The 22,566-nt window shown below is 37.0% G+C and overlaps 2 protein-coding genes across 2 annotated transcripts; one reads left to right on the top strand and one right to left on the bottom strand.

Annotated features, from left to right (window-relative positions):
* Positions 1 to 426: 426 nt before the first annotated feature.
* pdp2 (putative pyruvate dehydrogenase phosphatase isoenzyme 2) lies at positions 427 to 3,673 on the bottom strand. The gene is made up of 2 exons (XM_084124774.1): positions 3,616 to 3,673; positions 427 to 3,111 (listed from the first exon to the last, which is right to left on the bottom strand). The coding sequence occupies exon 2, from the start codon at positions 3,065 to 3,067 to the stop codon at positions 1,484 to 1,486; it is 1,584 nt and encodes a 527-aa protein (XP_083980900.1). The 5' UTR covers positions 3,068 to 3,111; positions 3,616 to 3,673; the 3' UTR covers positions 427 to 1,483.
* A 571-nt stretch (positions 3,674 to 4,244) lies between these two features.
* On the top strand, positions 4,245 to 22,449 carry terb1 (telomere repeat binding bouquet formation protein 1). Its single transcript, XM_084124059.1, has 20 exons — positions 4,245 to 4,268; positions 4,697 to 4,807; positions 4,929 to 5,057; positions 5,190 to 5,318; positions 5,446 to 5,506; positions 6,217 to 6,314; positions 6,459 to 6,587; positions 6,674 to 6,826; positions 6,908 to 7,039; positions 8,872 to 8,997; positions 14,579 to 14,691; positions 14,927 to 15,130; positions 15,242 to 15,534; positions 15,900 to 15,964; positions 16,093 to 16,188; positions 16,349 to 16,618; positions 16,919 to 16,960; positions 20,724 to 20,794; positions 21,110 to 21,277; positions 22,213 to 22,449. Exons 1-20 carry the CDS (start codon positions 4,262 to 4,264, stop codon positions 22,258 to 22,260), a joined length of 2,445 nt encoding a protein of 814 aa, XP_083980185.1. The 5' UTR covers positions 4,245 to 4,261; the 3' UTR covers positions 22,261 to 22,449.
* Positions 22,450 to 22,566: the final 117 nt, after the last annotated feature.

Below are 22,566 nucleotides of genomic sequence, written 5' to 3'. Positions count from 1 at the left end.
GGTCAATCCGCAGAGCCCTCCAGTGGCCCGATGATTAATGGCGTTAATTTAAACAATAATACTTATATAAATGTTCAGTTCCTTTGTACCTGTTATGTATGCCTATCATTAGATGTTGTGTAACAGATAAATTGGTTTAAGCATCAGCTTAAGATAAATTCTCATTCTTATTAAAAAAAATTCTACATATCTGAATACAAACGTCAGTCCAAGATACTAATAACTAAAGAATCTAGACCAAAGAGTAAAACCATTTTACTTTATATGAATCCTTTTGAGGTGTTTTAGCATTATTTTATTTAATAACCTTGTTCTTATAAGGCATAACATAATATTTCCAGGTTCAGAGACTACAATGTGACTTAAAAGGCTCTGTGGTTGCTTCTATCTTTGTGCCATTCTGAAAAATCAACAGATCAACGTGATAATTTGGATTAAACATATTTTAATAACAAGATAGACTGAATATAACAGACATCATAAAAATACAAAGACAAAATTCTGCAGTGAATATATTATCCCATTTTAAAATTTCCAAAAGGGGAGTCTCTGAAGTCTGTCACTCAAATTAGAACAGAACAAATAGTAACAATATAGACACAAGTAACAAAAATATAAAAATCACAGCATTGTTTACTACCAGAAAACATGGTGCACGTTGTACTTCATAAATCTACACAAGCCGTGTAAAACAAAGGCAATTTTTCTCAGCAAAGTGATTTTGAAATGTACTTCCAAGTTGATGTAATGTCGGCATAATGTTGACACATAACCTATAATATAACCTTCCATAAAACCGGCCCCTATGACCTTCATACTTTGCACTACAAATATTATCAGTTGAACCATTGCCAAGAATTTTGTTGTGGTACTTTGACACAACCTGACTACAAAGTGCAAAGTGAAAATGTCTTCATAGCACAAGCCAAAGACAGCTCAGCAACAAATAACATGCAGCAGAAGCCAAGTGTGTAAATTCATGTAATCTTCAGGCTGTACAGCAACTTAAACTTAATGCAAGTGATATTAATGTCTTATGGAACAGCTATGGAATAAAGCATTTTTGTCATTATTCTAATTCTACTGTTGTGAAAATTACACTTAAATGACCACTTCTATGAACAGATATACTCAGTATAACTATAACAACAACAAAAAAAACAAACAGCCTAAAGTTATATAAAACATAGCCTACATAGACAGATTAAGACTTGACCTAATGTACCTTCACATTTGTAACCTTGTGTCATTTAAAATGAACCAGTGAATTCTACCTATTGTTTGTATTCACATTTTCCAAAACAAAATGCAGGAATCAAATTAAAGTCACCTGTAGGTATTTTGAGGTGTATGTAGTGCACTGGATGAACAATATAAATGACAACAACAAAAATCTCTAAAAATGCATTAAAAAAAATCTCAACTGAAAACAATTCTTTAAATCTGATTGTATATGTATGAAACTTTAAAATGTTGTTCTTTATTAGTTTTTAGTTTTGTTGAAGTTCGGGTTAAAGTAAATCACGGTGACAGTGATGTCATCACGGTACATGCGTGCTAAATCGCTAGGCAGAGACAGCATGGTTGCCAATCTCTCCTGGTCCATCTCACCATACTCATTTGTGCCCAACGCATGGCGAATCAAGTGTGTGGCTCCATTCAAATCCAAAGCGGGTGTTGCCCTGGCCCGTCGCCGCAACAGCAGCTGCTGCATTTGTCCCAAGTTGAGCTGGCTGGCTGAAACCGGAGCCTGCAGATGAATACCTGTCAGATGTTCCGCCACAAGCCTCACTGCCTCATCATTGTTCATCTCGTCCCATAGACCATCAGAGGCCAAAATCAAAAATCGGTCCTGTGGCCGCAACTGGTGGTAGGTGACATCTGGGGTGGCCTCCAAGTAAGGTGGGGTGAGATAATTAGGTGGAGCATACTGATAAAGATTCAATGCTTCTAAATCGGAGTCTCCATTCTCTAGAACACTCTGCTGTAGCTCACGACTCCACTTAAAGCGCACGTCGCCGAAAGCACGAAACGGCATCAGGACCCCGAGCAGCCTGTCATCTACGATTACGGTTTGCCGTTCACTGGCCGGATGCTGCCGACATATCCGCTCCAGCTCGGTTACATTGGCAGCGTTGTGGTCTTGTGTGAGTGGAAGAGCACTCCAGCTCCCATCCTCCTCCTGGACACCCAACACTGCCCGACAGTCTCCTGCATTTGCAACATGCACACCCCCCGGTCCAACGTGAGCCACACAAGCTGTGCAGCCGGCGAAGGCGGCCTGGATGGCAGTGTTCCGCATCAGGTCATTTACGAGCGGCACCTGCGCCTCAAGGGAAAGATCCGAGTCGAGTCGTTGGAATGCATGGCTGAGAGCATCATCAGGGCGCATGCCGTCACCGTGTTCTTCACTTGCCAGAAGCTCCTGCCAGTAAACACGCAAATGTTCGACGTAGAGGGCTGCTGACTCCCTGTAGTTGTAGTCATTATGGTGCTTATACCACTGCAGGATGGGCGGCACGGGTCGTACGGTCTCCATGGCGGCCTCTAGATCCTCCAGGACAGACTCTGCCATCATCGCCACAGCAATGTAATAAGGCAGGCGCTCGCTGACCGCTTGAGCGCACGCATGTCCGCCGTGTCCATCAAACACGCCGAAAAGCATGCCACGAGTCTGCAGGCAGTTGGCGCTGCTGCGTCGGTCCTCTAGTGGAGTGTTGGCTGAAAGCTGGTTACTCTCAAACCTCAGCACCGGACTGGGACCACCACGGCCATCAAATTCTGGAATACGAACAGACTGCTCGTTAGCATACAGAACAGCATTGATCTGCAGCCGGCTCAGCTGGAAGTCCATGTCATGTCTTGGAGCACGCAGTGTGTTCTCTCCTTCCGGTCCTGAGCTTCCATCTGATCGACCACTACGGGAGGAGAAGCTCCGGGCTTGAGAAGGGAACAGGCAGGTTCTAAACTGTGCAACAGGTAAAACATGCTGGCTGGCTACAAAGAAACGGGACAGATGTCTTCCACCAGTGTAAAAGAGGAGTCTTGAATGCAAATAGCCAGACATTACTGCCTGGATGCAGTGACAGAAGCAGTCTACAACTCCAGCATCTGGGAAAACACAATATGAGATCTCATTTAGTAACAGACAGTCTTAAATTGAAATGAACAGCAATATGTTGTGCAGATTAAACGTTTTTTTTTTACAGGCTCAAGTCAGCGGTATAACCAACAAAGATTAAGGAAATGTTAATATATACAGTTATGAACTATTCCAACTCTTAAAAACTGCAGAGGCGTCTGTAATGCAAGTTAATAAATCCAACATCGTCCATTTCTCATATCTGTAAGAGTCAAAATAAAATCGACATAAGCATAAACACAGTTTCCCTTTAAACCATGGTTTTAAAGTGAAACGTGCTAGCTTTACAAGCTAACACACCGGCTTTCGTGCTAAAATTGGCACAATGGTAAATTTTACATTTTGTTTATGTTTGTCTGCAAGCATAAATAAAATGATTGTGCAACTGAATAGATATGCTGGAACTGTCAGTGGAACAATTCCCTCAAAGAGCAGCTTTAATATGAGTGAAATTTTGAATCAAAAAGACATACCTGGCACTACTCGCCGAATGATTCTTCTTCTGCAGTGCTTTTCAGTTCCATCGCAGCAGGTTGCAGACACTCAGATCCCAGCGCCCCCTACAGTCCTATGTGTACTCAACATTTTACAGATTACTTTAAAAAAAACCAATATATATGTGTGTTTTTTTCGTAACTAAACAAATATATATATATATATAAATGTGCGTCCAAAATAAATCATATAAGTTAATTAATTGCGATTTTCATGAACTATGCTGTTTTCATCAAATCTCAAGGCTCAAATCACGTGATTCAAAAGAGCGTCACATTACGGAGCGGGAATATGAAAATCTTCCGTTGAAATGTTGTTAATCAATCAATAAAATGAATGCGAGAACTGAGGGAATTTAACGACTCTGGCCTAATCATAATTAAAACATTTCTTTTGTAAATACTTTAGGATCGTGGTCCGTGGATATGATGTAAGCTAACCAAACCCTTCAATCGTGAAGGTAAATATTGTGGCGTCCAGTGAAGTTGACGAAATATTTTTACTTAAAGTTATTGTTATTTATTTACTGTTAATATACCATATTCTAATTCTAACATTTGTGATGTGTTTTTTTTTTGCAGGATATAGTGACATTTTGAGCGCATTGGTCCAAAGAAATGAAAAATGGAAGGTCAACATCATATCATAACAAAATAAGTTTAATTCTATAAAACAATATGATAACTTGCATTAACAACATTAGTAAACACAATTACATAACATAGATAGATAACTGACAAATGCATAACTGTAAATATAATTGATTCATACTTGTGCCAATTATTAATCTGTAAACAATTATGTAATGTTTTAATGACTAATGAAAGTTATTATGAGGTTATTGTTTCAGTTTCTAGTAAACTGCTTTACCATCTCTGGTTTGTTTTCTGTTGAAATTTACCTGGTCTGAAGTGGCAACATATAGGCATATATATATATATATATATATATATATATATATATATATATATATATTGGCACAGTACCCATCTATTGTCCAGATCCAAGTATGTATTTTACTTTACAAGCTAAATGATTTAACAGTGTTCACTTTTTCAGCTACTAAGACAGATTTGCGTCTGTTACTGGAATGTCTGAAATACCAGATGAAATGGCCTGGCTCACAGAAACAAGCTCTTCTCACTATCATCTCAATCTGCAATCAAAATGGTCTGATTTACAGCTCAGAACATACTCATATGACACAAAAATATGACCTGCCTCAAACAAACTTGAAAATATTTGACTTGAATGACACTTTTGCTTTTCTTTAATGATTTCTCTCTATCAGATCAGTATGTGGAGTTCTTCAGAGAGATTGGAGGAATTTCCTTCATCTATAACCTGTCAAAGTCCAGCACTTTCTCTCAGGTTAAAGAGACTGCTCTATTTACACTTGCATCCTTAGCTGAATTGCAAGGTTTGTATGCAGTTTATATATATATATATATATATATATATATATATATATATATATATATATATATATTTAAAATGTGGTTTTATATTTGTATTGTTTGAGATTTAATATACACACATTTTCTCCCTGCAGAGAGCTGTAAACAGACATTGTGCAGAGAGGAGACGTTTCGTGACTTAGTGCAGCATCTGGAACAGACAATGCCACTTACGGAGAAAAGAGTAGCGGTGTACTTGCTGTCTGTATTGGTTGCCAACAACAGTGAGATTCACCATAAAACTTACATCCAATGAGACCATTCCTGTGCTGATAATGTGGTTTTATAGAGTGGGGAGAGAACAGGTTGTCAATTCACAAATGGTTTGTTTATCTGTGTTTTGTGTTTCAGGATCTGGACAGACTCTTGCTAAGACCTCCAGATGTATCGAAAGCTTGCTCAATTTGTTCAGGTACACATATTAGGTTTAGTTTGTTCAGGTATGCATCATTATCTGCCATTATTTCATGTATTTAATACCTTTACATTTAAATCTGTGATGTCACATAACCCCCTGAAGGGTGTTAATTGCAGCGAAACGGAAAAAGTAAAGTGTATGGTGACCATCTGCATAATGTTTAAATAGTTTTATCCCAGTTAACACCTATAGGGAGGAAGCCCCTGTGGAGAATGCGTCACAATATGTTAATGATAATACATGTCAAGAATGAAACCATTCTGGTGAACGGCAAAGCATCTTCAATGGAAAGTAAATTAGGGATTGTCCAGCCAAAAATAAAAATCTTGTCATCATTTATTCACCATCATGTACAGTAGTTACAGTAGTTCCAAACCTTTATGACTTTTTTTTCTTATTTTATTTTGTGTTCCATATAAGATAGAAAGTAATACAGGTTTGGAACAACATGAGGGCGAGTATTTTCATATATTTGGTGAACTATACTTTTAAGTCTCCAAGACTGGATAAATGAAAACATTCCCAAACTAAATGTAATATGCTTCCCTACTTGGTGTGGAAGAGGAACATTTCAAACACTGTCTGGTGTTTGTTAAAGTGATTCACAAAAATCCAGATTAACATCTGGAAATGTACTTAAACACTCCTTTGCTGCTCGACAGGACCAGATTTCAGTTTATTTTCTTTCTTATGCCACTTTTCAGGCATAGTTTTCCAGATCCCAATGACTCTTATGAGCAGCTACAGTTGTGGGCCACTGTGTCTAGTGCTCTCTGTGGCTCTGTCAACAACCCTCAGAATGGTATGGTTATGTTCTCTATCCCTTCTCTCCCATTTACCATCATTATACCCCAAACTGTTATGTAGATTGAGAGACAGATTTTTTCTGTACTTATGCATTTTTTTTAACACTTTGACAATCTTCCAATGTATTTGTTTACGACAGAGGAGAATCAGAACTTATGTATGCATGTGTTTCCCCTGATGAAGACCTGGCTGCAGGAAGTGGCATTGCCCAGGGCAGATTTGGCACAGCCTATATGCTCATTTATTGGCATGACTGTGGCAAACAACCGTGAGCACAAAGCACATCAGCACAAAATAACATATAATGGCATCTTATGTGTTCATTTTCCCATCTCATATGAATGTGTTTTTCAGCTTGTGCTCAGGAGTATTTTGTGTCTGTGGGAGGCCTGAGTTCACTCTCAGACACTCTTACCAGAGTTTTGTCTCAGTCTGCACACTGTGCTGCTGCTTGTAAGATGGCAACGGTTATCACTAAAACACTCTCGGCCTGCATCTCAAACAACGGTAAGATGAATGCATGCACACCCCAATAGAACCAAATTGGGTTGTTTTGAATGCTCTATTTCCTTTCTCTTTCTGTCTCAGAGCAGTTGGTATCTTCTTTATCAGAGTTGAGGGTTATTCCAGGGCTGTTGTGTCTGTTGTCCAGCCCAAACCTTGACCAACAAGACCGGCTCGCCGTGGTGCTGACGATTGGACACCTCACGGATGCCTGTGGTGAGTGTGTTGGTAAAATGACATGCTGCACTACAAAAAAAAATGAAGTATTTTTAAGTATGAAGCAGGCAGGCATTGGGACATTGTATATCATGAAATTGCATTTTGATGATGCATCATAAAACATTTCAAACATCTTGTGTGTTGGAAGAATTATCCAAAAAAGAGTTCTCTAATGCCTACTTCAAAAGCTCACCAGAAACTACTCAGTCTGGGTGCCTTTAAATTACTATAATGATCAAACTTTCATCTGTGCTAGACCAATCTTAATCTACCCTTCTCTATGGGAGTATGCAGATTGTAAATCAGGGTTGCATTCAGTTCATACACAAGCAAAGCTCCTGTATATAAGTGCTTGCAAAGTGAACTCTAGATTCAAATTTCTGCTACTTTTTATCATTCTCAACAAATTTCTGCAATTAGCCAGATGCACTTAAAGGGATGGTTCGGAGTAAAATAAACCGAGGGTCCTTTGCTCCATGACCTCGAGCCAAACACCCCCCAGAAGCCTTTTTTCCCTTGGTTGAACATTATTAAAGTTAGAGCTTATTTAGAGATATCAGCCGGAAGGCTTAGTGCAGGCGCTAATGGATATGCATCGCTTTCTGCCAGGCCTTTTACGTGCTTTTCCCAAACCCCTGAAGTGACGTCGACGTCCGGGTTAGCGGTAGCATGAGCCGTCAGGCAAGTGTTATTTAAATAAACTCCTGATGTACTTACAAACTTTCCAGTGCCTCGTTTTATGAGTACAGAACCTATTTGTACTACTGTATAAGTTTGGTACCATTCTGGGCATCATTAGTGGGGTAATTTATGAGATACGTCATAGGATCTAATATAGGCGCCTGCACTAAACCATCCGGCTGATATCTCTAAATAAGCTCTAACTTTAATAATGTTCAACCAAGGGAAAAAAGGCTTCTGGGGGGGTGTTTGGCTCGAGGTCATTGTGTAAAGGACCCTAGGTTGATTTTACTCCGAACCATCCCTTTAAAGGAAAAGTTTGCCGAATATATACCAGCTTTTTATTGTTACAATGTCGGTAGTATACAGTATGTAAATGATTATTGTGTACTCTTTTTCTGCATTACCTGCACCCAGATATCCCTGTTTATTTTTTAGAAAACATCCAAATGTGTCATTTTGTGTCATCCAGAGGACTTTAGAGAGCTCCAGGGATTTTTGTCTAGTTATGTAGCAGCACCAATTTCAAAAAGTTTTCGCATTACTTCTGCATAGCCAAGCTTAACAGACATTTAAGATAATGTTAAATTAAATGAGTATTTGCAAATGAATTACGATTTGACTTCATTCTTATATCAATATTTTTTCCAGCATATGTTGAACCACATATGGGCCTGTTTACACCAAGAGTGATAACTATTACGATAAAGATATAGTTTTAAAAATCATTCTAAATATAAAAGAATAGCAGAATCCACAACACAACGATCGAAGAAACAATATATTTGGAATCACTTTAATAATGAACAAATAATTTTGTTCCAGCTGATGAGCGATAAAAACATTGACAACCAATCAGTTTCCATTCTGCTTTGAAGAGCTTGAGCATTTAAAGTGACAGACGGCACATCCTTAGAATAAACAGAATGAAATTGTGCATTGGTTTTGATGCTAATGTAGTTATTCCTATAGTTATATTTATAGTTATCGTGAAAGAGCCTTAGCACTGCAAATAATTCAACTAACACTAACAGTATTTGTTTACATAACAGTATAGCAGTTTTGTTTTGCTTCCTTTCAAGCACTGAAATCTTGATACAAATCTGGTATACTGTTGTAATTATTCTGTCTGTTCTCTGTCTATGCAGTAGAGCATCAATCTCAGTTGTTGTCGGCTGGAGGTTTGCCCATTATGATTTCGCTGCTCACTGAGGCCAGTGATGAAGAGGTCAGAAAGGCAGCTGTGTTTGTACTGCACACCTGCAAAAGAATCAGTGAGTTTTTTATATATACATTCACACTATATGGCTGTAGTAGTTAGTGATGGGAAGTTCAGATCATTTTACTGACTCTGATTTTTATATTTTGTACAGCAAAATGAACAAACTCATTTGATAATTTCAGCAGAATTCAATTCAAATGTTACATGTTAATAATTCCAAAGTCAACGTATCTAGCCAAATTGTGAGAAACAGAAATGATTCATTATTTCATGACAGCCACTTAAGCTCTGCAATCTGTACAAGAAACAGAAATGATTAGTTAACCTACTAAGTCTTCTGGTCCGAGTCGTTTGTTCTTTTGTCACGTAACAGCTCTATAGACCGTAGCTATGCAGTCTGTAACGGAAAGAGAAATGTATTAGTTCACGTCCCTACTCCCGAGTCTTCTGGTTCAAGTCATTTGTTTTTTTTGTCACATGATGTAATGTTTGTCACTAATGTAATGTTGTATTTGTTGTATGTTGTATTATATTTAGGAATTATTCAGTACAAGACCATAGTTGAATACTTCCATAGAAGCACAGTTGCTTCAGACAAGCTCATGGCCAGACAAAAACAGATGGGTCAAGAGCAGTTGCGTTTAAAACATCATATGGCGACAAGGTGGAATTCAACAGTCGAAATGTTGAAAAGATTCACTAAAATCAAGGATTCAGTCATCTCCACCCTGGCACTCACTAATGCATCTCTGCCAACCTTGTCGCCAGATGAATGGGAAATTGCCAGAGAAATTCTTCAATTTGAACAAAAGAGTGTGTACTATGTTTGTAATGTCTTGTGCAGGATTGTCAAAAGTCCTGCTCGTGAGCTTATCTATTAAAATACATTACATGTGGTATGTACGTAATCACGCATCATTTACAAATCATGCAGTTTCACAGTGTCAACACAAGGTGGCAGCACTACATTTTAGGCCAGGTGTTGCGTGAAACTAAATTTGATAACTGATAAGCGCTGCCATTTCTGTTGCTTATGAGAAACATTAAACATGGCAAAAACGGCACATTTAACTAAGAGTAAATAAGAGTAGCCGTTCTAACTCAGAAAGAATATTTAAATTTAACCCTTTAAAAATGAGGTTGATCAAATTTTACAGATGTTACTGTTTGTATTAATGAAAATAAGTTTACATCTGCAATTCTCCTAGCTCAAGCTACTCCTACGCTACTATCAACTAAAGCTACTGTCAAATGTTCATTTCCAAGAGACAAAACATGTAGGCTACTATTATTAAAATTATTTTATTAATATATAGCCTATATAATGAAGGAAAAGTATCCGGCCCCCAGGCGTGTCCTGGCCCCTGTTAAAAAAAGTTTAAACACCCCTGGTCAGGTCTAGCGCATCATTGCTATGCTGAAAATGTGTAGGCTGCTACACAGATAATTTCTATTATAAAATAACTGCACATGGAAGGTATATTAATAATATACTTTTTTAATTAACGTGACTTTTTAGTAAAAAAAAAACAACTTCTAAACTTTTTTAGGTGATTTATTATTGCACAAAAAAAAGTGAGTGAATTATGCTTGAATCCTAAATACAAAACAGTGTCATTGCTGAGTTGTAACATTGCTATATTTCTATCCACCTTATTCCTGACGAGCTTACTGCGTTTTGAATTATGGGTGGAACTTCCGGTTTGGGGAACTTCCATTCAAAAAGACTGAATTGAATCATTTCAAATCATAAGGTTGCCCTACAAATAAAGCTTATCCGTCAGTTTGACTCAATGAGCTAATCTCTCGTTATTCTCCCCAAATCCTCACGTCTCTTTCCAGGTTTGTTTTCACAGGTAAATACAATTTATTATCTGTCAAAATGACTGAAATCACTTTGAAATAGTATCACGCAATGCTGAAGTAAATATATATATATATATATATATATATATATTTATTTATTTTTTTTATTTTTTATTAAGGCTACGTATATTACATAATACAGATTACCACAGTGATATTTAGCCATCCGATTTTGCTGTGGAAAGATTCCCACTTTTGGGGTTATTCATGGTCTGTTAAAAGTACCTTGTTGATGCTTTTACATGCTGATGCTGTTTCCTGTACAGAGTCGATGCAGGAATGAAAGGATGTTGCGCAAGCACGGTCAACACAAAATGAACTAATCACTCTCTGAGACAACTCGTTACTCCAGAGTCATTAAAAGATGAGCTAAAATTAACTACCCATCACTAGTAGTAGCATTCAGAAGTTGGCATGCAGGGAACAAAGAAATACGTAGTGAAAAAAAACCCTTTTTTTTAATAAAAATGCAAATAAATGTCTTCATGAACACACCTGAAAATAAAAGACTTCGAGAAAGCCTTATTCAGGACAATACAAATACAATAGACGCACACTGCTGCCTTTATTGCAGTGGTGATGATATGCTATTAACTGCAGGTGCATCATATCACACAGCAGCACTTAGTAAACAAACCCTGTCTCTTAAAGTCCCCCTATACAGTCAATAATTGTATCACTTAAAACTAATATAGCTTCAAAACATAAAAGCAAGCATTAAATAAAAAAGAGGAAAAAATAAACATATTAAAAGCAATAAACAAAGAGTGCTTTCAGTATTAAAGAGTAGGCTACATCTGAACGTTTTCCATTCAAGAACAGTGAGTGATTTTTCTCTTTCTCAGCTTTACTATTGTTTGATTATTACTGATGGCATCATAGACAGCGGGATATCTAATAAGCTGCATTCACACTAATGCACAGATCTCTTTTGAAATATAAGATGTTTTTGTCCTATCTGTTAAATCCCATAAGACACAATTGATTGTGTTTACATACATTTTTGTAAGGAAAATAACAGCGGGTGAGTTACTCACAGCGCATATCCTGTGCAATTAAGCCTGTGAATGTTCTTGTAATTTGCTACAACCTTTCCAAACTTTATGAAAGCCATTTATCCATTATTTTATGGAAGGTTTGTGTGTGTGAGGAATTGAAAGCAAGCAGAATACAGATGTTCCTAAAGCATACACAGCGTCATCATGCGTTTGTGGTTAAAAACTAAGCTCAGAATCGATTCTGAAACTCTCAGGATCGATCCAGAATCGTTGGAGAGAGAATCGCGATGCATCGTTTTTTACACAATGGCAAGTGGAAATATTGGTTTAATTCAGCCATATATGTTCAGGGAACTACACTAACCTTTTCCACTGGTGGCACTTGCGCTACTAACTTTTTCAGTTACTGGCGCAAAACATGATTTGGTCGCACAAATTATTTATAGTAAGCCGCTCTGGATAATAATGAACAATAATGAAACTATTGCATACATATGTGCTTTTTATTTTACTTGCCATCTTTTAAACCACATGCCTTCTTGTTTTTGTTTTCTTTAACATTGGTTGGGATAGATTTACTGCAATAGAAAATACAGTACACAATAAAGTGCAAAATGGATTTCAACGTGCTATGGTTGGCACAGATGGGCAGACTCCTGAACTCTTAAGTAGTGATGCACCGATGTGAAAATTGTGGCCGATACCGATAATAACCGATATTAATATTGCTGTTATGGCCGATACCGATATCTCTGTATAGAAAACAAATTTACTGATAATCAAATAAAGAGATATTTTCCAAAACACTTTTTTATTTTTTTTACTTTAGAAATGACTGATATTGGGCACCTTTACCTGTGTGCAAAATATGTCACACATAGGACACACATGCATTATATTGCATTGCATTGCATATACTGTGTGCTGGTCAACTTGTCTAAAATTAAGAAACCCCTAGAAAACAGTAAATAAAAAAATAAAAAAACAGGAACATTGTGTACAATTAAGATAGGCTACTTAATTTATTATTCCAATATCCAAATATGATACTAAATCCCACAGGGAAAAGGGCTTCTAGTTGTGAAGTGCTGTCTTTGCATTTGAACATTGCACATTTTAAACAGGACACGCATTAGCTGAATAAATGTTAGCCAGTACAAACATATTTATAGAAAACAGTTGACAATGAATAGACAGGAGTCCAATAATAGCATAACGAATCACTTATTCTAAAAATAATATCAAGTATAAGTTAGACGAATCCGTCATATAACCAGGGCTGTGTTAACAGTAAAACGTCCGTCATTTAACGAATTTTAAAAACACGGATGGATAGGCTAATACAAAATGCTTTCTGACATTTTGACAGAAAAAAAAACAAGCAAGAACAAAATTTAAACTATAGCCCGTCAATTTTCATTTTACAATTATCTTCTCTCTCTGTGTGCGCGCGTCCGTGTTTTGAGAGAGAGAGAAAGAGAGAGAGAGAGAGAGAGAGAGAGAGAGCGCAGCACTGATACAATGGTACGTTTTAGTCTAAGTAACGGTCGCGGCGGGCTGAAGCCAACTTGATGTGTTGAATGCTCAGAGCACGTTATAAAACGTATTCTTAAAATACACATTTCTGTTTTAATAAATGCTCATAGTAAATCATAGCATATTGCCTAAAACATAGGTACAAAAATAATCAGTGATACATTTGCGACCCATTAAAAATTAGGGTCGCAATGGCATTTCAAAAGGTTGCATATGCGACCATTTTGGTCGCAGTGTAGTTCCCTGATGTTTGAACCAGAAACTGAGTCAGAAAAAAGAATTTGGCCCGGTTCTGTGGGGGTGTTTGAGGGAGCTAAGCACCCTCAAACAAATACAAGAGCACTGGAATAATAATATCATATTGACGAAACAGATTTGGTGAACGCTCCAGTGCGTATTTGTGTTTGCACTCTGGAGAATGTCAAATGTTTTTATTTACTGTGTGTTTTTGCAGCGGTGAACAATGTAGCAAATCACAGACATGTTTGGTAATCTCTTGAACGCAATGACCAATCAGGGGTGTTTAATTTAGTCAGAATCCACTCACCTATCAAAACACCAGAGTTTTTGTTCAGTGCCCAGTTCTGCACGCTTGCGAAGTGTAGACACGATGTAAATAAGAGATTCATTGTGGAGTGTAGACATCTTCATTGAATTTAACAAAACTTTGTGAGATCGCAAACTGAGATGAGTGACAGCTTTTTAGTGATTATAGAGGGAGCTGTCTTTTCGGGCTTTCTAGACCAGTGGTTCTCAATTCCAGTCCTCGTGACCCACTGCTCTGCACATTTTGTATGTCTCTCTTATCTGACACACTCAGTTCAGTTCATGGAGTCTCTCCTAATGAGCTGATGATCTGGTTCAGGTGTGTTAAATAAGGGAGACATACAAAATGTGCAGAGCAGTGGGTCACGAGGACTGGAATTGAGAACCACTGTTCTAGACTATACATATAATCCATTCAGAATTAGAATAAAAGTGGACACATAACGGTAATTCATATGATTAGCCTTTGGCTTGACTATGTTATCAAACAGCTAATAATGTGTTGCTAATATTACACTAACCATGTTCCCATTCGCCATCTCAGCGTAAGACGGCTGCCTTCTAACACCACACAGACACATAAACAACATTAAAAACTTGATTTTCACCACAGAGGGTCTTTAATGTCTTGCTTCTGTTAAACTTTGGCTCATGAGTATTGGACATTTATTTCCCTTTCCCACCCAGCTGAATCATTAGGCGCAGGCATGTCCAGTGTGGATCTGCAGGAGAGTGAAAAAGAGAGACACTTGCGTTCAGCTGGAGAAATCCTCCAGAGAATACAGCATCTAGAGAAAAAGGTATTTGTGAATGTATATTTTTTCACCAAGTTTTCACGGCTATTGTGCATACCTGTAAATGTCATATTATAATGTGGATGAGACAGAGATTTTGGTGTTTTTAACAGATGATGCAATCTTTACTTTAAAGATAAACTTTAACACCTCCAAGAGCATTCTTTTGTTATTTTGTCCAAATTGCTTTAACCAGATTTGATAACATGCTATGAGCCTAATTTTGTATATTGATTCTCAGATGGGTGTGAAACTGTGGGAAAGAGCCATTGAAAGCCAGCAGCACAGCATGCAGAGGTCGGCCTCATCTGTGGAATGTAATGAGGCAATGTGGGAGGGCCCTGTGATGCAAAAGGTCAAAGTTCATCATCGAGTATGTGAGTCTCCTGCAGGAACTCTTGAACATCCGATCACAAACGAAATACCGTACGACCAAGAGAGCTTGGTGAGAATCACATGTAAACACATACAACTTATAGTAATGTGTAAATATTATTGAGCATTCTGCATCAGCAGTTTTAACAACATAAAATTGTGTGTTTGTGTATGTGAGCAGCAGTGTGTCAGCTCTGAAGAGTGTTTGAGTCCTGCCCAAGTCACTCACTTCAAAGGCTCTAACTGGGAAGAGAGCAATGTACAAATGAGAGAGAATGAGAGGAATATTGAGAGGAGTGACAACCAGGAGACGAGGAGAGAGTTAGTTGTGAAAAAGAGAGACATGGAGTGGAAAATGAAGTCTGAAAGAGTGGCGAAGAGATTAAAGATGATGAATTTGGACTCAGATCTTGATGGCAACAAACGTCTCCAGCACTGCAGCACGCCAACAAGGGGCAGCAGAGATACATGGGGGTAAACACACATCAATTATTGAGTTTTGCTATTACTGTTTTGCTTGATACATACACTGTTTCGTTACATATAATTTGGCGAATAGAGTTCAAACCAACGTCTTTTACAAAATATATTGTACACTTGTGGCCAGAAAATGTAAACAAATAGATTTTTTGTTGGAAGAAAATGTGGTACGGATAGTACAGTAGGAGTTATTCTTGCTTTCCTCATTCCTAGTTGTTTTATTCATGATTAGAATGTTCACATTAAATCCAGATTCACATAAAGAATTTCATGTCAATGACTTTTCAAGACAGAGTCAGTAAATTTTTCCTCCTCGAGGGAGTGACATTTCTCTCCGTTTTATTTTTCTTGGGTTTCAGCCCAGATATTTTCAGACATCCTGATCCCATGAAGAGAAACCAGTGCACGCAACCTCTCTCAGATGGTAAATCTTTCTTAAAACATCACACTCTCTTTGTGCACAGAAAACCTACTGATTTATTTTAGTAATCAAGTTGTTTGCTGTCCATTTGATGTTTTAGATAATGAGTTTGTGCTGCGTTCTGTTTTTAGATGAGATGTCTCTGTGCTCTGAGCTGATAGACAGAGAAATTAACAGGTTTCTGAAGCCGCCCTCTCCAACTAAACCCAGCAATCTACGCTGTGCAGGTGTGTGTCTATAAATGCAAACGAACAACACATTAGATAATAAAAGCTATACATTCTCCCACTTTCTGGTTCTTTTGTACTCTCATTGTTCTTTTTCTCTCACATATTCATTTTATCCATGCTGTCACATGCACACGCATGCACCTTTTCCATCTCCCAGGTTGTGTGAAACATATGAATGAGATGGACAGTCGTTCATTTGGCGCCGTGTTGCGTAGCTGCAGGTTTCAGTGTGACTTTCACCTGGTGCTACAAGAGGCTGAGGATCGATTCAGGAGAAGCCAGCAGTTAGAGAAGACTAGCCACAATTTAACACACACTCATATCAACACACACGGCAAAAACAGAGAGCACAGCACATGCACTAATGGGGATAATAAGAGGAACAAGAGGGAAAAACACAGACTGAGTCACCAACCATCAGACGGATGTAAGAGACCGCATCCACGTAGTCTTTCACAATGTCTTTGGGATTGTGGAGGAATGTGCACCTACCTCAAATGTTTAGAAAGTAGCTTTGATAGAACAAGGCCTGGAGACCAAAACACACCCTCATGAGTTACATTTATCAATGTAGCAGATGCTTTCATTCAAAACGACAATGTATGTTCGGACAAAATGTTAGGAATTATAATTATATACATATTCTGAGGCTCTATTTATATTTTATACACAGATGCATTTTGTGTTTTCTTTTCTGCTTTGAAATTCTCCGTGTTTCTTTCTTCAGGTTTTAGGCTCACACCATTGAGAAGACCGTGTGAAACATATGGTAAGAGAAGTGCTCCTTTCCTGTAGATGTATCTGTCTGTGCCACATCTGCAAAAAATATATTTTTTGATAAATTATGTGTGTGTATGCAAAGAACTGGGTTATATAATATTGAATAAGGTGCTGTTCTGTAACACGAGACTCTCCTGTGCTTTCCACTTTTGTCGATGCTTCTGAAATGTCTTTCCAACTTTACTCTCAGTTTTTTCCCTTTGTGTCCTCCTTTTTCCCTCAGTCTCACTCATTCCATTGCCGAGTTGTGGTCTCTGAGTGCTGTTCAGTTGTTCCTATGTGGCTTCTTTCCCATAACCTCAAAACATACTAGACTTTCTAGAGATATTCTCACTATAATTGTCATAAATGGTAATGTACCATCATCCAGTCATTATCGCAAGTCTGGATAGGGCGATCTGGACCCCAATGAAAAATAAAAAATATTACAGTTTAGTGGCCATTATGCAAAAGTACTTTACAAATCAATGCTCCAATTGACCAATCAGTCACATATTCTAAAGCAGTGGTTCCCAAACTTTTAACAGGCATGTACCCCCTGAGACATTATAGATCTTCGGAGTACCCCCAACACCACCAATTGTTAACAAGTTTTTTTTTTTTATATATATATATATATATTTATTTTTATCAATTTTGTCGAGAATAGTGAATAGAATCATAAACATATGATACAAATCTCATCAAAAGTCAACATATGATACAAATGTGCTGAATATAATGATTTTTTTTTTTTTTTTTTTTTTTTACTCTTCAAACAACTAATACAAATGCAATAAAATGATATTAATTATATTTTAGTAAGTATTGTCAATATAAATTGCCCATACTCCTACATACAAACGTAGGCTAGGCTCTTTTTAAAAAAATAAAAACCCGTGGCGTCATCTATGATTATAAGGGTTGTAGGATAGGCCTATATGCGAAATGAAACCGAAATCGCGACACTCATGGAGAAAAATGCGTTCATCAGAAAATGCGTTTAATACTACTATATTGAAACGTCTGTTTATACATCCATACTCCCTTAATAAAGGAGTCCAGACGTTAGAAAAAAATCAGTATGCACATGCGTTTTAAATTTAATATGAGAAGAGGGAACACTTGCGTTACGGTCCGGACTTGACACAAAAAATCTTTAACTTTTAGGTGGTAAAATATGTCTTAGTAGTAATTCTATGAATTACACTGGCAAACCTAAAGTAATATACCCACCGGATGAAGAAGGGTTGGCTCTCCACAGAACATAATATATTCATTTTATTTTATTTTTCGTGTTCGCATTTATGAGGAACAAACAATGTTACGGACGTGACCGCTCTGAAAGCGGCACTACAAGACTGCTTTAAAACTTTCACAGAGATCTCAAACAGGCATTTAAAACACCAAATATTAATAATTGGAATATCAAGCAAAATAATATTCGATGATTGATCGAAAATCGTAACTCTCCCCCCACATGCTCACCGGTAAGACGCTCCGACATAAAATTTCTCTGTGGCCTGTAGGCGTTGTAGCCCAGTCATTAAAAAACTATTTAGTTTCATATTCATGTTTAAATAAAATAATATATATTTATTTTATTTTATGTTGATTATATGAAAAGTGAAAAGCATGAATAAGATGATCCCGAAAATATCGAGAGACAAATGGAGTGGGCAGACATGATTTTGACCACTTCATTGAGTTTGTTTTTGTAGAAAGCCTTTCTTTAAAGTGAATTTCGGTTTGTATTAATTGTATCTTAATTTTAATATAGCAGGCAATAAATCAGGACACGGAGTCGCCGGCGCGTGAACTGGAGATCGTCTCTTAAATGAACCAAAACTCAGCGTATAAGCTACTTGCCTCACAGACCTGAGAGATATATATATATAGAAAGCATGAAATGTGTACTTAAACATGTGTAACAAAACAATTCAAAACGAAAGAAAACAGACTGCTCTCTGCTTATGTAATCCGTAGGCCATGAAATGTGCATCTCTCTCTGGCGCGTTCACTGCTGCGAAGATCGCGAGTCAGCATAGTCAACTTCATCTTTGACACAGAAAACACTTGTTTATTAATAAACAATTGAAATGTCTCCTTGATATATTTGACATATTAATAATCATTACTTTTCCCAGTTCTTTGTGACAGCTTTTAGGTGCATTATTGGCAGCGCCACCCTTACACATGAACGCGTCCCCAACGGTCAATAGTTAATATTATTCTTTGGTGTTCAGTTTATACAGGTTTTCTAATTGTTATTTAATATATAAATATAAATATAAATGTTTTTTTTTTTTTTTTTGTCAAAATCTCTCTTTTTTTTCTCTCGACACCTCTTTAACTTGGCACGAAATTCTGTCAGTGAAGTCCCGATATGCACATTTGTTTATATTCATACCTACGTAATCACCATGACCAAAATTTTACTTTTTTTTTTTTTACATTGAATCTTGAAAAAAATATATAGTCCGACCTACCGATCCTTTTTTTTTTTTTTTTTTTTTTTTGGCTGTTACGGCAAACCAAAATATTTTTAAGGATGGCTTAAGAAGTTACCACCGTGGGACAGAGAAAACGTTTGAAAAGGCATATGACTTAGATCTTTTTTCGCGTACCCCCTGAAATCAGTCCACGTACCCCTGGGGGTACGCGTACCCCAGTTTGACAACCGTGGTTCTAAAGAACCATGTTTATTTCAGCTGGATGTGTTTCTGTTTCTTTAAATTAAATGTTTCTTTTATATTTATTTATATGCATCCAGTCAACTAGAAAAACTCTACTAGAGATTCTATGATGATCTTGATGGATATTTTACATTTTATTTTTAAAAAGCGAAAGCTACACACTTTCCTCTCAATACCAAAATAAACACACAACAAAAATAACAACGGTGAGAAAGCAGCAGTTAAGATCTGATCATCGCAATGTGAATATGTTTGCACCAGCTCTGCAATTCACTGGTTTAATGTCAACAGATGAGGTAATTAAAATGACACTTTTATGATAGTTTGATTATAAAATATATTTGAGACTAGATAGATGTGAGACTATAGTTTGGATCAGTCCCTTTTCTTGGCATTAAACATTGACATTACAGTAAAGAATAGCTCTTTCGGCATTATCCTGAACATTGTATAAGCATTTGTTTCATCTTGGGAGTGTGTTTGTGTGTGAGAGAGAGAGCGAGAGAGAGAAAGACAGATAGTTGGAGCATATGTGTTGGTAAGATGGGTAACTAGATTATGGGTCCCTGGGGGTTCTGAGCTCTAGTTATTGAGCTGTTACTATGGAGACTAGACTGTTTTGTACCCCAGAACAAAGTCATTAGGATTGAGGATATGACCAGACACAAGCACACACACTCAGTTGCACTTACAGGATTTTCACACACTGTTTTACTTTAGATCGGTGTGTTCCAGTCTGCCAATGCACACGTTCACATCCATACATGCACGTACGTACACACACACGTTTTGTTCTTCTCAAGAGTCGGTTGGAATGAATGTCTTTCATGCTGAAAGAAAAAAGTCCTGTCATAGTCCTGCTAAGGAACGGTGTGTATTTGTTCTGTACAGGGTTCAGTACTGTGTGTGTGTGCAGTTTCACAGTCTGCCCACTAAATCATTCTAAAGATCAATACACCTCCCTGCTGCCCTGTGCAAGTCCTACCATTAGTATTGCTGTTGCCAGCATGGACACATTTTGAATGCTTTGGTTCTTTAATTCCAAAGAATTATTATGCTCTTTTTGTTTTCTCTCAGGCCCAGACATGGAAAAGAACATGCATCACGTACATAAGAAGAAAACCTCAGAATACTGGCTCCCAAAAAATGTATGGTACTGTTAGTTTTAGGTGAAAGGATTATACCATGATTTCACACTAACTAAACCTGCATTGAACCTGGAACATCCTATGGCATTTTAGATGTTCGGGCAGTCATGCATTGTACAGTTTTATTGTCGTCATAATATTCTAAGCAGAATTAAAAAAAAATGCAAATGTAACAATCTTTCTCTGAAACAATTCAAAGATTAATTTACTAAGCAGTTACAGTATGAACAGGCAATGTTCATATTTTTGCACTCATATGCATAATCATCTTCAGTCCACATTTATTCCATAATTTGTAATTGCTTTCTCGTTTAGTCTTCAGGCAGACACAGAGAGAGGCAGAACTGGTCTGCTGATGAGTTGCGCTATCTCAAAATGGGTGTGGAAAGGTTTGGTCACTCCTGGAACTCCATCCTCTGGACGTATCCCTTCCATCCCAGTCGCACCAATGTAGGCCTGGCCAAGAAGTACCAACACATGCAGGCATGACATGACCAATAGTGAAGATATGTTTTCTGAATACTGGAACTTACAATATAAATTTAACGGTAACACTTTACAATAAGGTTCATTAGTTAACTACATTAGTTAACATTAACTAATAATGAACTGCACTTATACAGCATTTGTTCATCTTTGTTAATGTTAATTTCAACATTTACTAATACTTTATTAAAATCTTGTTAACATTAGTTAATGCACTGTGAACTAACATGAACAAACAATGAACAGCTTTATTTTTATTAACTAACATTAACAAAGATGAACAAAAACAGTAATAAATGTATTGCTCATTGTTAGTTCATGTTAGTTAATGCATTAACTAATGTTTAATAAAGGAACCTTATTGTAAAGTGTTACCAATTTAACAAAGTCAAGAACGTTCACTCAATATTTTACCCCAAAATCAAAAGAAAAAATTGGTATATTGTGCATAAAGAAGCCTTTTAAGACGTTGTGACATTCCTAATTTTCGTTAGTGCAGTGCAAAAGAAAATCCTCATTCTTATTACTGTAATGCAAAAAAACTACAATGTAAATAATATATTGTATTATCTGTTGTACTATATTCATTTTAGCATGACTTTAATTAAAAATGTCCATGCTTCCAACAGGATGATTCACATTACAGTAATGAGAAATGAAAGGGGTGCTCAATTTCACATTGTAAAAAATCATAATGGTACACATTGCACGTACACATAACGTTCACATAACCTTGTGTGAAACAAATATGCTAAATACATCAGATGGAAGTTTTATTGCAGTGTTGTTACCTTTAGGGCTATGGCGTTATCTAGCTTTTATATTGTGAAAAGAAGTGCACATATCGTATTCTTGCTTCCTGTTTCATTTCCCCAGTAATGCTCTTTCAGAATCCTAATTTTTCTCTCTCTCTCTCTCTCTCTTACTGACAGAAAGCCAAAGCACAGGGTGTAGATCTGTCTGGTGGAGGAGATCGATAAAAGCATCACCAGATAATCTCAAAATGGACAAATTTTCTGCCATCTAATCTATAACGATTTTTCACTATTTATGTTCTGTCTTATTTAATAGAGTAATATATTGGATGTTTTTGTTTTTGAATTGCCCTTATTTTGCTAGAAAATAACATTGTACTAAAGAGAAATGGAAAAAGTTGTATTTTCCCTTAAGGTAACAGTTACCTGTTTATTTGTTTTCAGTCAAATCCACTTGATTTGCATGGTAGGCACATATTTGTATAAAGTTTCCATTGTGCAACTGTTGATCCCACAGTGTCCATGTCATCT

This window comes from Abramis brama, assembly GCF_963993115.1.
Source record: "Abramis brama genome assembly, chromosome: 9".
NCBI lineage: Eukaryota > Metazoa > Chordata > Actinopteri > Cypriniformes > Leuciscidae > Abramis > Abramis brama.
The sequence above is the reverse complement of the archived record's forward strand: the minus strand, read 5'-3'. Positions and strand labels throughout refer to the sequence as shown.

Excerpts from the sequence above, each read along its gene's own strand:
- pdp2 (XM_084124774.1), bottom strand. The coding sequence starts at position 3,067 with ATGTCTGGCTATTTGCATTCAAGACTCCTCTTTTACACTGGTGGAAGA.
- terb1 (XM_084124059.1), top strand. Across the intron at positions 16,619-16,918 it reads TCACCAACCATCAGACGGAT|GTTTTAGGCTCACACCATTG; the intron begins GTAAGAGACCGC and ends TTCTTTCTTCAG. Across the intron at positions 16,961-20,723 it reads AAGACCGTGTGAAACATATG|GCCCAGACATGGAAAAGAAC; the intron begins GTAAGAGAAGTG and ends GTTTTCTCTCAG.